Source organism: Salvia hispanica, chromosome 6 (genome assembly GCF_023119035.1).
Source record: "Salvia hispanica cultivar TCC Black 2014 chromosome 6, UniMelb_Shisp_WGS_1.0, whole genome shotgun sequence".
In the NCBI taxonomy this organism is placed as follows: Eukaryota; Viridiplantae; Streptophyta; class Magnoliopsida; order Lamiales; family Lamiaceae; genus Salvia; species Salvia hispanica.
Genome location: NC_062970.1, coordinates 13002340 through 13017586, shown reverse-complemented (window position 1 = coordinate 13017586; position 15247 = coordinate 13002340). Strand labels below are relative to the sequence as shown.

Below are 15247 nucleotides of genomic sequence, written 5' to 3'. Positions count from 1 at the left end.
AAACCGGTTTCCGGTTACTGGTCCGACCGGTTTCACTGGTTCACAGCGGGTGAACTTGGTGACGGTTTTTATGGCTTAACCGGACCGGATTGCCTGCCGGTTCGCGGTTGGACCGGTCGAACCGACCGGTCCGGTCCGGTTTTTAAAACATGGCCACCATCTCACTCTTCCATCTCACTTCATTTATTACACACTCCACCATCTCACTTCACTAATTACACACTCCACCAATTCCTTAAAACTCGTTTATATAAAACATTTGTACTTAAGAGAACAAAAAGAATTGTTTGGATTTTTAAACTTCTATAACTATTTTTCATATTCCAAATAAAAAATCTTGGATCTGCCACGGGTTTGGTGATACATGTTAAGTGAGTATATTCACTTTGTTTGGTTATAGATATATTTTCTTGACGGACACAAGACCCGTTTCGTAGAAAGTTCACAATTTAGTCTATCTTTTCTATCTAAAAAACGAGGTAATGTAAATACTTCGGGAGTCAGACCGAGGTAATGTTGCAACTATCATAGTTTCTCCAATATACCAACGGATACCAAATCCCTTTTTAGTGTGTCCCCTCTCTTGTTTAGGAATTAATTAAAATACACTATTTCATTTTCTTTTTATTTATTCATCTCTTTCACTTTTAAATATCCAACAACATTTTCTCTTTCCTTCTTTATCATCTTTCCTACTTTAAAATAAATAAGAACTTAAACGATGTTCAAACTAATATATTTCTAGTTTATCTTTTTTTTTTATAGTTACCAAGGCCGTCCAATGATTATTATTCACCGCAATGACTTGTAGGCAATAGCCAAAGGCTGGGACCTTAACCATTTGGTTAAGGATGAACGAGTCACATATCACTTGACCACACTTATATTTATAAATAGTGAACTACATCAAAAGTCTCTGTCGTTTCCGGTTGTGACACTGCAGGTCCTTCAGAGAAAAAAAAAATCTTTACATATATCTAACCTTAGGACCCGTTCACTTAAATAGATTTCATTTCGCATGAAATATATCTTGAGCAGTTTTGAAGTGTGTATGGCCCACCAACACTGAAATGAAACGGGTGTTCACTGAGCCTGTTTGGCAAAAGCATTTAGGGCTCCTGTGTGAATCAAATGACAATCAACCCCTCAAATATTTTCCTTAATTCCAATTGCTACCCTCCTATTTCTACTTGGGAATGTCAACGAAAATTAGCGTGGTTGTTATCGGCTTGAGAATTTCAGAGATGGAATTCATTTTGCTGAATGAATTCATTTATCTTCATTTATCTTCTTCTCCCACTTCAATTCAACACCCCCATTAACCTTCCTTTCATTTTCTTTCGTTTACGCATTCAGTGATCCTATAGCTAAGTTTGACATAGCGATTTGGGTAACTTGCACTCTGTCCGCTCTCCGACCGGTAAGGTGAATTTGGGACGATTTTGCATCTGAATTTGAGTGGATTTTGCAGCTCAAATTAGGGTCATTTTGCATCTGAATTTGGATTTTGCAGCTGAATTTGGGTTGATTTTGAATGTAAATTTGTGTGGATTTTGCAGTTGCAGCTGAATTTGGGCAGATTTGGGTTGTATAAAATTTAGGGTTTATGCGTCTAACTTTTTAATAAGTTGCATCTCAATTTTCAGGTGCTTGTTCAAGTAATGTCTTCTTCTAGTTCTCAATCATACGGGTCAAGCTTTAATTGGAATTGGCCTTGTCCAGAGAGCGTGAACTGCAACCATGATCTTGAGGCCGAGCTAGTGATATCTAGGACTACTGCGAATCCTGGTCGGCGTTACTATCGTTGTCCAATATGCAAGGTATGGTATGGCATGGCACAATCGCAAAGAAAATGTCCCTTTATATAGACGACATTCCATTGATTTTTGTATGAATTATGCAGGAAGATGATTGCAGATTCTTTCGCTGGGTTGATGTGGGTCTTTCCCCAAGTCAAGACACTTACTTTCAAAAAATCAAGCTCGAACGCGATAACTTTGAAGAACAACTCCGATGCAACAAAATTATGGAGGGTGTTCTTGAAGAAAAATTGCGTTTGAAAACTGATGAGTTTGAAGAGGTGAAGTTAAAATTGAGCTTGAAATCTGAGGAATGCGTAAGGCTTAAGTTACAAATTGATAAAGCAACCAAAGTGTCCCGAAATTTGAAGATTGTTATATTGTTGTTATGTGTTGTAATTATTCTCTTTATGTAGTTCTTTATGTAATGTAAAATTGGATCGTTTTGTTTGTTGAGATGTGTTGGGATCGTTTTGTTTTGTTGAGTAACAATGCAAAATCACTGATGAAATACCACACACACCTTGAATAAAATCACCAATGAAATACCACATCTTTTATACAAACACGAATGAAGTACCTAATAAAATCACGAATGAAGTACTAAAAGGTGTTAAGATTCTTAAACCTGAAATAAAATAACGAATTAAGTACCTCACATTTTTAGATAATTACGAACCAAATACCAAGACTGTTTAACAAACACCATAAGCAGATACACAGATTAGTAGATTCTCGTGATTTGTATCCATGAGTCACTTAATAAATGAAAAGGTTGGATTATGAAACCATCATACGCCAAACAACAAACATTCAACATCGCATCAAAAACCATCAAAATATTGTTACGTCAAAAACCATCAAAATATTGTTACTTCTGTTAGACATAATAGTGTAGTCATGCCAAAATACCAAAATAAACATTGTTTGAGCCAAAATATCAAAATAAAGGCTTCAAGCCCCATGCCAAAAAACCACAACATTGTTTAGATTTCACATCATCCAATCTTCTTAATCTTGATCCTTGCGACGGCCACAGCGCTGCGGATTAGCCGTAGTCCGACTTGAGGTAGGCCTCGTCAGAATTGTCTACAACAAACAACAAAGCGTGAGGAATTGACGCCCAGTGGTTTAGATATAAAATATATTGATGGAAAGTAAATTCTACCTCTGCTGCATTCTGTCGTGTGCGAGGCCGTCATGGTGCTGGAGCTGGAGTGTTCTGTGGCATATATAATAGACGCCCAACTGGTGCGGATTTCATATATTCGTTGTGAATACTACCTCTTGATTTTGACGAGAGTTTGAAGACTCTGCCCTATTATGGGTACTCGATGTAGATGGGTCAGTGGCCTGTGACGAACTATGACGAACTTCAGTACGAGCATCTACTCGGGGATCATTGGTGCAAGTTCTCCTGTTATGACCCTCTGTTCCGCACCGACGACATCTCAGTATATAGGTTCGCCTTAGTGACTCTGCTCCATTCTCGTGATGTCGAACTTGGGGCTCCCCGCGCCTGAGTTTCTTCGGCCGTCCACGTTGTCGCTTCGCCTTGGAGGCGTCAATTCGAATCCAACAGCAGAAGTCTTCGGCCAATTATCCATCCCACTGATTGGGTAGAGGACATTCTCTTACAGCATCGACATTGTGGACCTTAAATAATCACGGGAGACGTAGTCTGATACATCCTGTCCATTCTTGTTGATTATTGCAATTGCATGAGTGCAGGGGATACCATTCAGCTGCCATAACCTGCGTGAGCATGTAAATTCACGCATGTTGACTACATACTGGCCAAACGGTCCTGACACTTGGTACAAATCCTCTCCGTTCCATGTTGATCTCCAAGAAGAAGCCCTCGTGTAGAACTTATCCACGATCTCTTTTATAACGGGCGGCAAAGGGTGATCATAGGTCTTGACTCACTGACCTCTAATTTGAATCCTCTCCATCTAACTGGTCCGAATCTCCTCCAACATGGTGATAATTGCCAACTCTCGAGCAATTGCTATTTTTGAATTGAATGTCTCACATATGTTGTTGAGGATAATATCACAGCAGACATGCGTGGAGAAATATGCCTTCACCCATTTTTCTTTCGGGGCAACATGGAGTAGGTATTCATGTGCTTGGGGATATGTACTCCGCAACTCATCCATCCGGTCCTCATATTGCTCGTTGGTTGTACTGGACGCAAGCTCCCACAACATCTCTTTAAAATTTTCCCCAATGAATCGCTTCTTGAAGTTGATGTATATGTGTTGAACACAAAACCAATGCTCGCTCTGTGGGAACTCCTGAAGAATGGCTTTTGCGAGGCCTTACAAATGGAACACAAACAAGACAACACTAAGTTAACAACAACACATATGTAAAAAAACTCTACATTTTATGATCACAATCGAAGTGTTAATGTACATACATACATACTACATCCAAAAATCACATACAAAGTATTCATGTATGAGTTAAATCACATACAAAGTATAAGTAAATAAAAAATCACATTTGAACTATAAACGTTATAATGAAAGCACATAGCACATACCTTTTGCTGGTCAGACATGAAGACGTATCTAGGGGCATTTTCATGCAATTATAGGTCCTCAGCTAGGTAGGAGAGAAACCATTTCCACTGAGCGTAGCTCTCTGCCTCAGTCACCGCCCACGCAATAGGCCACCAACCGTTGTTGGGATCAATTCCAATAGCCGTCATCAGTTGGCCCCTATACATACCTCGCAAAAAGCAAGCATCTAGGAAGATAATTGGGCGGCAAAACGCATCCAACCCTTTTTCAAAGGACTCAAGCAACAATAAAACCTAAGGAATCTGGGGCCTACAGTGTCAGGATCCCTGAAATTCTCATAGTGTAGGTGCACACTTGAATCAGGGTGTGTCCGCTCCAACTCGGATTTGTAGTAGAACAACTTCCGGTATTGGAGTCCCGCCTTCCCAAAAATGCCTTATAATGCGGTGTCTCTTGCCCGATATGCCTTCATCCTACCAACTATAAGGCCGAACTCCTCATCCACATACTGGCGTATTGCAGACAATGGAATGTGAGGATTGGCTTTGATTTTCTCTAAGTAACGATCAGCCAGCCACTTCGCCGTGAGCCATCTTTGTTCCAACACTTGCAAGCACGTGTGAGCATGATCCCGTTGCATATTCACAACCACGTATACTGTTGTTGTGGGTTTCGATTTTTCTTGCATACACATACCACTCACAGGACTTTCCTCTACAGATGACACGAAGTCTCTTTCCATCATTTTGTCTCACATGCACTGGTCGTCTCATCATAATCGCGTACTGCCGCATGACCTCGTAGAAGAAATCTCGATCCTTAAAAAGATCACCAAGCTTCCACACTGGAAGCTCCTTCGTCAGCTTGAAAGGTGTGTACTTTACACCCGCCTCCTCAACCCCTCCAAATCCTCTAGATCTTTTAGATCTTGAAGCTCATCCACGGTTTCTTGCTCACACAGTGGGTTTGGTTCGGAAGACAAGTTATTTTATCCACAACAGCTGAGAAATTTCGCTGTTTGTTGGACCCTGACCCTTCACTGCCTCCACTGACTTCATCATTCTGTTCTGGAGGAACTTGTCGTCTGGTCTCCGGCTCGTCACCCTCATGCTGATGTACCGGCTGTTGTGGCTGACATAATGACTCATAGAATGAGGTGAACAATTGTTCATCTCGACACATATTAGCCAACGATATAAAATGGCCACCCTCATCGTCTTCATCTTCAGTCGTATATCCCTCATTATGAAGATGACATCCATCCGGAGCATACTCGAAAGCATGACGGTATAAATCATCTTGGAAAAACTGCTGGGGAGCTTCATCAACTGTTTCTCTCGCAGCTTCAGTTGGGGCTATCCTTGCACATGTGGGTTAACCTCGAACATGAGCATTTCATCAGTAATGTCCTCAACAATCGGAAAGAATTCATTGTCAACCCTAATGCCTGACTGTGGTTCACACTTCACACCACCATCCATGACGGGTTGGTATACATCTTCTACATGGACAAATGCTCCGGCCCTGTCCGCATCAGGTTGATCCACTACAGCTTCAAATTCAGTAGGATGCTCGTCAACTACGACACTTGGACCAATCGGTGTGGAATGTTCAACACATGACGGTGTAGGTGCATCCTAATTCATATACACAAATGTACACGAAATCAAAATCACAAACAGAGTACTAAGTCAATTATAAAAATCACAACTCATTACCTCTTGTACGTGTGCATAGAAATCTCCTCCTCCAACATCTCCAACATCTCCTCCAACTCCTGTTATTGATTCTGCCACAGCTTCTGGTACCACATCTCCAAGTTCTGGTTCCGGCATAACATTAAGAGCATCTGGTACCACATCTCCAAGTTCTAGTTCAGATGCTGGTTCAAATAATGTTGCCTCACTAACTTCTTCCGGCCTAACTTCTTCCTCATATGCTACTGCTTCAACTGGTGTTCCATCCGACGGTACTGCTGCTTCCCTAACTAGCATAGCTTCAATATCAGATGCTACAGCTTCAGGGGATATTTGTTGTTCAGCTGCCACCTCTTCAAATGCTTTCTCCAAATTTTGACAAGCTATCTCATCCTCCATCTTCCACTGAGCACGCTTATCTTCTAAACTTTTAGTAAGATATTCCTCAAACTCAATATCCCTATCATACCAGCCAATCATCAAAGGCTTACTCTGGTCCCCTTGCACATGATCCTCCTGCCTCTTCTTCCTTCTCGGTTGACGCTTTGGCACAATCGGTTCGCTTTCTTCAATTTCTTCAATGATGACTCGTGGGGTTTTGGACGCTCTGAATCTAAGAAGCTCCTCAGCTTCATCTTTCATTTTTTTCAGTAAGGCCGCCGCTCGGGTTAGCTCGACAACATACATGTGAACTAGCTTTGTCGAAGTAGACGCCACTTTGAGGAAATCCTTTAGATGTGGCTCCTCAATAATGGGCATCAAAGGGCCGCCTATTAAAACCCCTTTGCAGTCAGCACTGTACTTTGGATCACAGTAATAGAACTCACATATCATCTTCATATCATACTTCAACTTTAAGATCATGCTCGAGAGGTCTACGAGGTCGAATTGGTCTATGGTACATAAGTCGAAGAAGGTCAAATACCCCCCAACATACTTTTTTTCCTCCTTGGTAAAGAAGAAAGAACCACCATGATGGAAAGCAATGGAAAACCATCCAAGATGTTCCTCTGTCAATGCACAAAAAGACCAATGAAATCAGAAAATTAAAACCCTTAATTCCCAAAATTATCGCTCAAACAGAAACAAAAAATCAAAGCAAAACAAGCAAAACAACAATAAAACCAAAATAACCAAAACAAATTCACAAAAAATTCAAATTTGGAGCCCTAAATCACACAACAAAAGTCAGCATATATACGATTGAAATTAAAAACAGAACATACTATATTCCTCTTTCCGGAGGAAAAAATCCAGCGCAGGATCTCGGATATCCCATGTTTTTTTATCCACATCTATGATCTCAAGTCCATGTCTTGGTGGCGGGGGCGGTGGCGGTGGTTTGGGTTCTTTTTTACGACGAGATGACTTCCGCGAAGATGACTCGCCGACGCCGGAGGTACCAGTGCGCTTCCGCTTTGGCGCCATTCATGCAAAGAGAAGAGGGTTTGCAGAGGTTTAGGCGGGTGAGGGAAAAGTGATGGTGTGAAAATTTTGAATTGAGTATTTAACACATAAACACATACATTATCTATATATTTGAGATATAGACAGAGAGAGAGAAAGTAGAGAGAGAGGGGAGAAATATGAACCGCCGCTGCTACATGTCAAATAGCATCAGGTCAACAGTGACCAATGTCAGCATGCAGTAGGCCGTCACTGCAAATTCTCAGACATTATGTTCATGCTCTGTCCAAAATGCCCTTTAAGGGCCGAAGGGTCTTTTAGTCACAAAAAACAAGATTCGTGATTAATTTTAAGGACCCGTTCAGTTTACATGATATGGACAGTTATGGGTGTAAAACTGATCATTTTCATGTGTTCAGTTTATGTGATATAATTCTTGAAAGCCCGAGCTAAATGGTAGGCCCGCACTATTTGGCGCATTTTTGGCCAGATTTAATTCTACACAAATTCGTGGTATACAAATTTGAGGGAGCAAGTTATGGCTTAATGGTACACAAAATGACCTCTTTACCCCTGAAAATAAAACGAAACCTCCCCAAATTGGTTTCAATTTGTTTCACTCTACGCACGGGAACCCTGTTTTGGTTGAAGGATCTGCGCCCACCTCCGTTCGGCCACGGCATTGCGGCAATCTCTATTTCGCCATACCACGATGTCGACAATCCGTTTGTGAAAATGCCAAACAGAAACCGCGCTTCCGCTGAAATGGCCAACAAAGTTATGACTCCGGTCTTCTCCGCCTCATCTGCGACGTCGTCCGTATGCACGGAATTGGGGACAAGAGTCTCGCTTCTAGCTCATTTCCTTGAAGAAATCGAAGATTCGGAGAGAATTCAACAAAATTGTCAAATGGGCTCTTCTTCTTTCTCTAATTCCGACTTCACTGATCTGAATTTATTCAGCAAAATGAATTCCATCTCTGAAATTCTCAAGCCGATAACAACCACGCTAATTTTCGTTGACATTCCCAAGTAGAAATAGGAGGGTAGCAATTGGAATTAAGGAAAATATTTGAGGGGTTGATTGTCATTTGATTCACACAGGAGCCCTAAATGCTTTTGCCAAACAGGCTCAGTGAACACCCGTTTCATTTCAGTGTTGGTGGGCCATACACACTTCAAAACTGCTCAAGATATATTTCATGCGAAATGAAATCTATTTAAGTGAACGGGTCCTAAGGTTAGATATATGTAAAGATTTTTTTTTTCTCTGAAGGACCTGCAGTGTCACAACCGGAAACGACAGAGACTTTTGATGTAGTTCACTCTATAATTTATTAGAGTAGTTGTATTAATCTATTTATAACTATACAAAATATGAGTTTTAGGAAATTTTGAATAACTATTTTGTGCAAAGAATGAAAATGCAATAAACAAAAATTTTGTTAATTGGTTGATTGATTACCATCATAATCCTATATATTTGGACGTTTATGGTGATGGGAATTTATTTCTCGAAGAATGCAACAACAGTTAGACAATTTCCTTCATCTTCCTTGGAATTTATAAAAATATTCGGCGGTTATGGTCAATTAGAAATAACCTAACAATAATCATGACAATATTACACAAAAACTTACGTCATTTATTACACAACATGAATACTTTCTTTATATTTTTTTCCTATAAATATGTCTCATTTGCTATTTTCCTATTCACTGCTTCATTAGCTTCTCCTGTTAATATATTGGATTTTTCTCCAACAAGAAAAAATATTTGAGGATGTGTATGTGTTTTTGAGATGACGGTGAAATGAAATTGTCACTTTTAAATCCTATTTTGAGGATCATTATTTTTCTTAATGTTAATTTATTTTATTTTTTGTTAATTTTGTCTCAATTTCTTCCTTTTTAGCTATAATAGTTCTTTTTCTTTTTTGCAATAAAGAACTCATGAAATCTCAGGCGAAGGCGGAACATGAGTTGCACGAGAGCTGAGAGAGCGCCTGAGCAAGGCTGATCATCGGAGCTGAGAGCTTCAGGAAGAGCTTAATCGTAAGCCTAATTGTATCGTCATGTGATCTAATTATGTGATTGAAAGAGGAACTTGCAAAACAATATTTTTGTCCTTCATCGAATGCATGTGGTGTGAATTGTTCGATTCTGTACTTTCATGGGTTTCATCTTATGCTTTGCTATACGGGTAATGGTTTTAATACGTATTGATTATTGATTTTGTGCATTACAAATTGATTTTGTTCCTGTTTTATTGTAGTTTTAGGTGAGGTGGACGGCTTTAAAGATGACAAACGTGTTATTTTACCGATGAGTTCTGTTGAAGAGTGACAAATTGTGAAGAATTGAAGGTTTTAGTTTATAATGATAGATTTTTATCCTCCTGCTCCATGATTTAATGTTTATAAACATTATATTTTGTGATTTGTTTCAAATTTATTATTCTTTAATATTGATTGAAGGGTCGGGTTTTTGCACGTGTGTCGTGTGCACGTGTCCCTCCTTTCAACAAGATTTATAATTTTCCCACTAATGCAACAAATATACTAAGTATAAGCGGCAAGAGCGGGGTCGAACCACAGGGACCATGGTTCTACTCGAGATCGTTTCTATGACACAAGCGGAAAAGGGGTCGGCTGCTGCCACGCATTCATTGAGTGGGTTAAAACTCTAATCTACTTGACCTGGCGGAATTAAACTGGACTCTATTTACTTGACCTAGGAGACGGGAGAAGTACGGAAGGAAAATAAAACACGAAAATATTTTTCTTCATTTTAATAAATCATGAAAGCAACTAAAGAAAACAATTGAAACTTACTAACCAAGCTAAAGGCTTTCCTAAAATAGGCAGACAAAGTGTAAAAGTAAAGTGGGGACCATTTTTCTCAAACTAGTTGGGCTGACAGAAAAGCTGGAAAACCAAAAAGCAAAAGCAAAAAGCAGATCTGATTCTCTAACTAACTCCTACTTCATCTTCTCCAAATAACCAAGTAAAAACAGAGCATAGAACAGAGCTTCAACACCATTGGCGAAATAAAACAGAGCATGCTTCAAAACGAGACGTAAAAACGAAATTCAAGCTAGAACTATCAGATCTACGCTACTGGGTCAAGCAGAAAACGAAATGAACACAGATTACCTTGCATGCATCACCTAAACTATCGGATCTCAGAAATCGAGCACGTGAACAACTAAATCTCAACCTCTAAACTACTGGAAATCATGTAAACAACATGGATCTAAACATCTAAGCTACCAATTGCGAAAAGCATCCAAGAAACATAAGTAAAAACATCATCAACATGAAAATAAACACCAAAGCTACATAAAACTGGAAATGAGTCGAGATCCAACGGTGAAGTCGTCAATTCCTCCGATGAAACCATTGAACTAAGCTAAGAAAGCAACAAACTATCTAACTAAACTAAGAGAGCGGTGGCGTTAAGCGCCTATGAGAGCTTCCTACCTAAACTACGATAGCGTTAAGCGCTACCTCTTCATTGTGGAAAGCTTCTATTTATAGAGTGGCTTTAACTTCAACCCTAAGGCAACTTCTTGTCGGTATTTGACCATTTTACCCTTGCAATAATTGAGGATCTTCATGTCAGCACGCCATTCTGTCTCCTTGACCAGGTAGATGACTTTTTCTGCGCTTCACCTCCATTATGCCATTATGTCTCCTTGACCAGGTAGATGACTTTTTCTGCGCTTCAGCTCCATTCTGCCATTCTGTCTCCTTGACCAGGTAGATGACTTTTTCTGCGCTTTTGCTCCATTTCTACTCCTGTCGTCAACTTCCTGATTCTCCTAGGTCCGAGCGACGACTTCTGGTATTTTACTTCAAAATCAGCTATTTTGCATCTGCCATGTCAATTTACACAAACTCCCGGATCCAACAGATTTCTGCACACTTAAGCTCAAAATTTGTGCATTATCTCCCCCAAAAGCATATAATTTTAACCCAAAACCAATGCATGAAACGAGCCTTATCATTGATTTGTATAGAGTTTTTATTCTCATATAACTAAAATTGTTACTCATATTGTTCATTGCTAATATTGATTCTAATTTTATTTGATTAATTAAAAATTGAAAATTAATATATTAAAAATATATTAATCTGTGTATAGCACATGCGTGATACTAGTGTTAATAAAACTTAACATTAGAACAATAAAATCAAGTTGACACGCCTTGATATGTTGGAAGAGTGCTTACAAATGGGAGGTTGGCCGCATCGTGAAGATTCTCCGTGGCCGCAAACTACACGGATCCGCTGCCAAGGTTCCTACTGATTTCGGCACCTTCAAGCCCTAATTTGGTTGAATTTTTTCAATGTTTTATTTAATGTGTGTGTGTACGATTGATTTGCTGGTAGGTTTTCTCCACAACAAAATCTACAAGAGGGAGAACGAATCAAATTATCCTTGCTAACCTCCCACTCACTCACGCATATATGAAACATGAGAAACTAATCTCCACTAATAAGAAGCAACGTAGAAAACCTGTATATTAGGATTATGTATTAGAATTAATTTCTAAATTTTATATTAATTACATTTACATTCCTCAGCATAAAATATTATTCAAAACCTCCCAAAACTCCCCTTTTATATATTGTATAGATTTGTATGTGTGTTTTTTAAATTTATTTTGTAGTTTATCATTTATCTTTTTATTGCAATATTATTTTCCTCCTAATATTTTTTAGTTGTATATTAAATATTTTATATCTATTTGAACTTGATAATATTTTAGTATTCAAGCGTGTATGTTGTTAAGGATGATATTTTCTTTGTTGTATATAACAAATATTGAAAAATATTTAATTTTTTTTGAGAAATTCAATAATGCAATAGAAGAAAGAAGTTGTGAATATAAGAAGAATGCAAAAAATATAAAGAAAGTACTTATGTGTCGTGTAATATTTTTCATGTTGGTTTAGTTTTAAACTTGTTTAATTTTATATTTATAATTATTTTACATATGTTAGTATATAGTACATTTTTTTAATTTTATAATCTTATGTGATGAGATTTGATCGCCTGAGCGTCATTATATGGGCGATATGTGAGCGATTAATTACATGGCGGTGGGAGTGGAATTATAAATCTTTTTATTGTATTTTTACAATACTCTCTCTACCATAGATCATGATATGCATTTTATCTCTTCCAAATACCCACGCGCCAGTCAACAAACTATCCCACAACTAGAGGTGGCCAAACCAAACCGGACCGCCGGTTAACCGCCGGTTTCCAATCGGCGGTTCGGAACTGGAACCGGAACCGGACGACGGTTCCGGTTCGAAATCCGGTTACACAGTTTTTACGGTTCGGTTACGGTTCACAAAATATGCAACCGGAACCGACGGTTAACCGCCGGTTCGGAACCACAGGTTAACCGGTTAACCGGAAATATGTAGCCGTTGGCCGGTAGGTTCGTAGGTTGCAGGCGTAGGTCTGAAAAAGGTCGGTTAACCGCTGGTTTATGTCGGAAAACCGGCGGTTTGTGTCAGAAAACCGAAAGTTTCTGACACAAAACTGCCGGTTCCCGACGGTTCTGGGCTAGGGTTCAGGCGTAAGGTATAGGGTTGCAGCGTAGGGTCTGAAAAGGTGTCGGAACCGCCGGTTTTCTGACACAAACCAGCGGTTCGGTCAGAAAACCGGCGGTTTTCGACCGTTTTCAAATTTGAATTTAATTTTTTTTTTTTTTTTTAATATCAGATTTTCCCCCCATTTTTATCTATAAATACCGCCTTCTTCATCACCTCTACTCACCCCATTCTTGTGTTAACAAGGATTTCTCTCTCAATCTCTAATTCTCTATTCTCTACCTCATTCTCTCAATTTGTTCTCTACTTGTTTACCTAAGTTGTTCATCAATTTTCATAATTTGCACTTTATATTAGTTACAACTTGTTAAACTACATTACTATAAAAAAAATATGTCTTGGTGGTGACCGTGATAAACGGGGCAAAGGAATTGCCGAAGATCAATCTACCCGTCTGAAAAAATCATGACGACCTACTCATGCTGAGGCTGTTCGCTTACAAGTAAGTTATAAAATATTTTGCATATTATTTTTTTTATACATAACTTAATAAGTTTAAGTTCATGATTTTTCTATGTTCATCTTCTAAATTCTAATTCGTACATATACTACTATTTGTAGATGGAAGAAGATCGTCGTGCAGCTGCAGCCATTGCACTAGCCCAATTGGGTGGTCATGGCGCGGTTGGCGCCGAATCCGATGATGATAATTACATCTCGGTCGATGATTACGATATTGATGACGTTAATGTTAATCTGAACGATGATAATGAGGACAGTGACGGTGACCACGAAAATGAGGAAATGCCCCCCCCCCCTTCACAAGACGGCCGCGGAGAAAAATCTAAATATAAATCTGATATATTTGTGAAACATTTCAAAAAGGTCCCAATAGTTTCTTCCGCTAATGACGTGCCGATATTTTTTATGGCATATTGTAACTACTGCACCAAAAAATACGAATTCAAGAAGTCCGGGGGATATGGCTCTCTCATTCGTCACATGCAGACGATTCATCCCGAACTATATGGGCATACCGCTAGCCAAACCCAATTCAACTTCCAAAGTGCGAGTGCCATGGCTCCGCCTCCGGTTTGTCTCAAACAGGTACGCCGTCCTCCGCTCTTTTAAGATATGATCATAAGCATACTACTGACGTTATGGCTAAATTTGCTGCCATGCATCATCTTCCTTTTGGTATTTATGATAATCAAGATTACGAAGATTCGATGAAAGAGTGTTATAATTTGAACTCAAAAAGACTACCTAGAACTTCGAGAAGTGCCACTTCATGGTGACTGAAGACATTGTCCTAGGTCACGTGGTTTCTGAGAGGGGTATCCAGGTAGACAAGGAGAAGGTGGATGTGATATCAAAATTACCATACCCTACGAATCAAAAAGAGGTGAGAGGTTTCCTAGGCCATGCAGGGTTCTATAGGAGGTTCATAAGGGATTTTGCAAAAATCGCGCAACCACTCACTCGGTTGTTACAAAATGATGTTGAATTCGTCTTTGACGAAGGATGTGAGAGGGCATTCCAGCTGCTTAAGGACAGGTTAGTATCAGCACCAATAATCAGGGCACCAGACTGGAACCATCCTTTCGAGATAATGTGTGATGCGAGCGATTTCGCTGTGGGAGCTGTCTTAGGACAAAAAATTGATGGAAAAAGCTATGTGATCTTCTATGCTTCCAAAACACTAAATCAAGCTCAGAAGAATTATGACACCACGGAGAAGGAAATGTTAGCCATCGTGTATGCCTTTGAAAAATTCCGACCCTACCTTCTTGGATCAAGGGTTATAGTCTTCACGGATCACGCAGCAATAAAATACTTACTGGCTAAGAAGGAGTCGAAGCCAAGGTTAATCCGTTGGGTGTTACTTCTACAAGAATTCGATTGGGAAGTACGAGATAAAAGAGGAACGGAGAATAGGGTAGCAGATCATTTGAGCAGAATCTTCCAAGGAGAAACAGAAGAGGCTATACTCGATGCCTTTCCCGAGGAACATTTGTACCTTTTGGAGAAATTTCCTAGACCACCTGACTGGGAAGCAGTTTTGGCTCTGACCGGTCTAGGGGAATCGGATAAAGGGAAGCGCACGCTGAATGCAGAACCATGGTTTGCTGATCTAGCCAACTACTTGGTCACAGGAGAGATGCCGGTTTCAGAAGAAGTTTCCCGGGCCCAGAGGATGAAGATTAGAAGCGAATCCAAATTTTATTTTTGGGATGATCCTTAC

At 39.5% G+C, this 15247-nt stretch overlaps 1 protein-coding gene across 1 annotated transcript; it reads left to right on the top strand.

The window, feature by feature from the left end:
• The first annotated feature begins 1327 nt into the window (after positions 1-1327).
• LOC125194723 lies at positions 1328-3668 on the top strand. Its single transcript, XM_048092957.1, has 5 exons — positions 1328-1420; positions 1647-1820; positions 1904-2173; positions 3140-3253; positions 3531-3668. The coding sequence occupies exons 2-5, from the start codon at positions 1662-1664 to the stop codon at positions 3666-3668; spliced, it is 681 nt and encodes a 226-aa protein (XP_047948914.1). The 5' UTR covers positions 1328-1420; positions 1647-1661.
• Positions 3669-15247: the final 11579 nt, after the last annotated feature.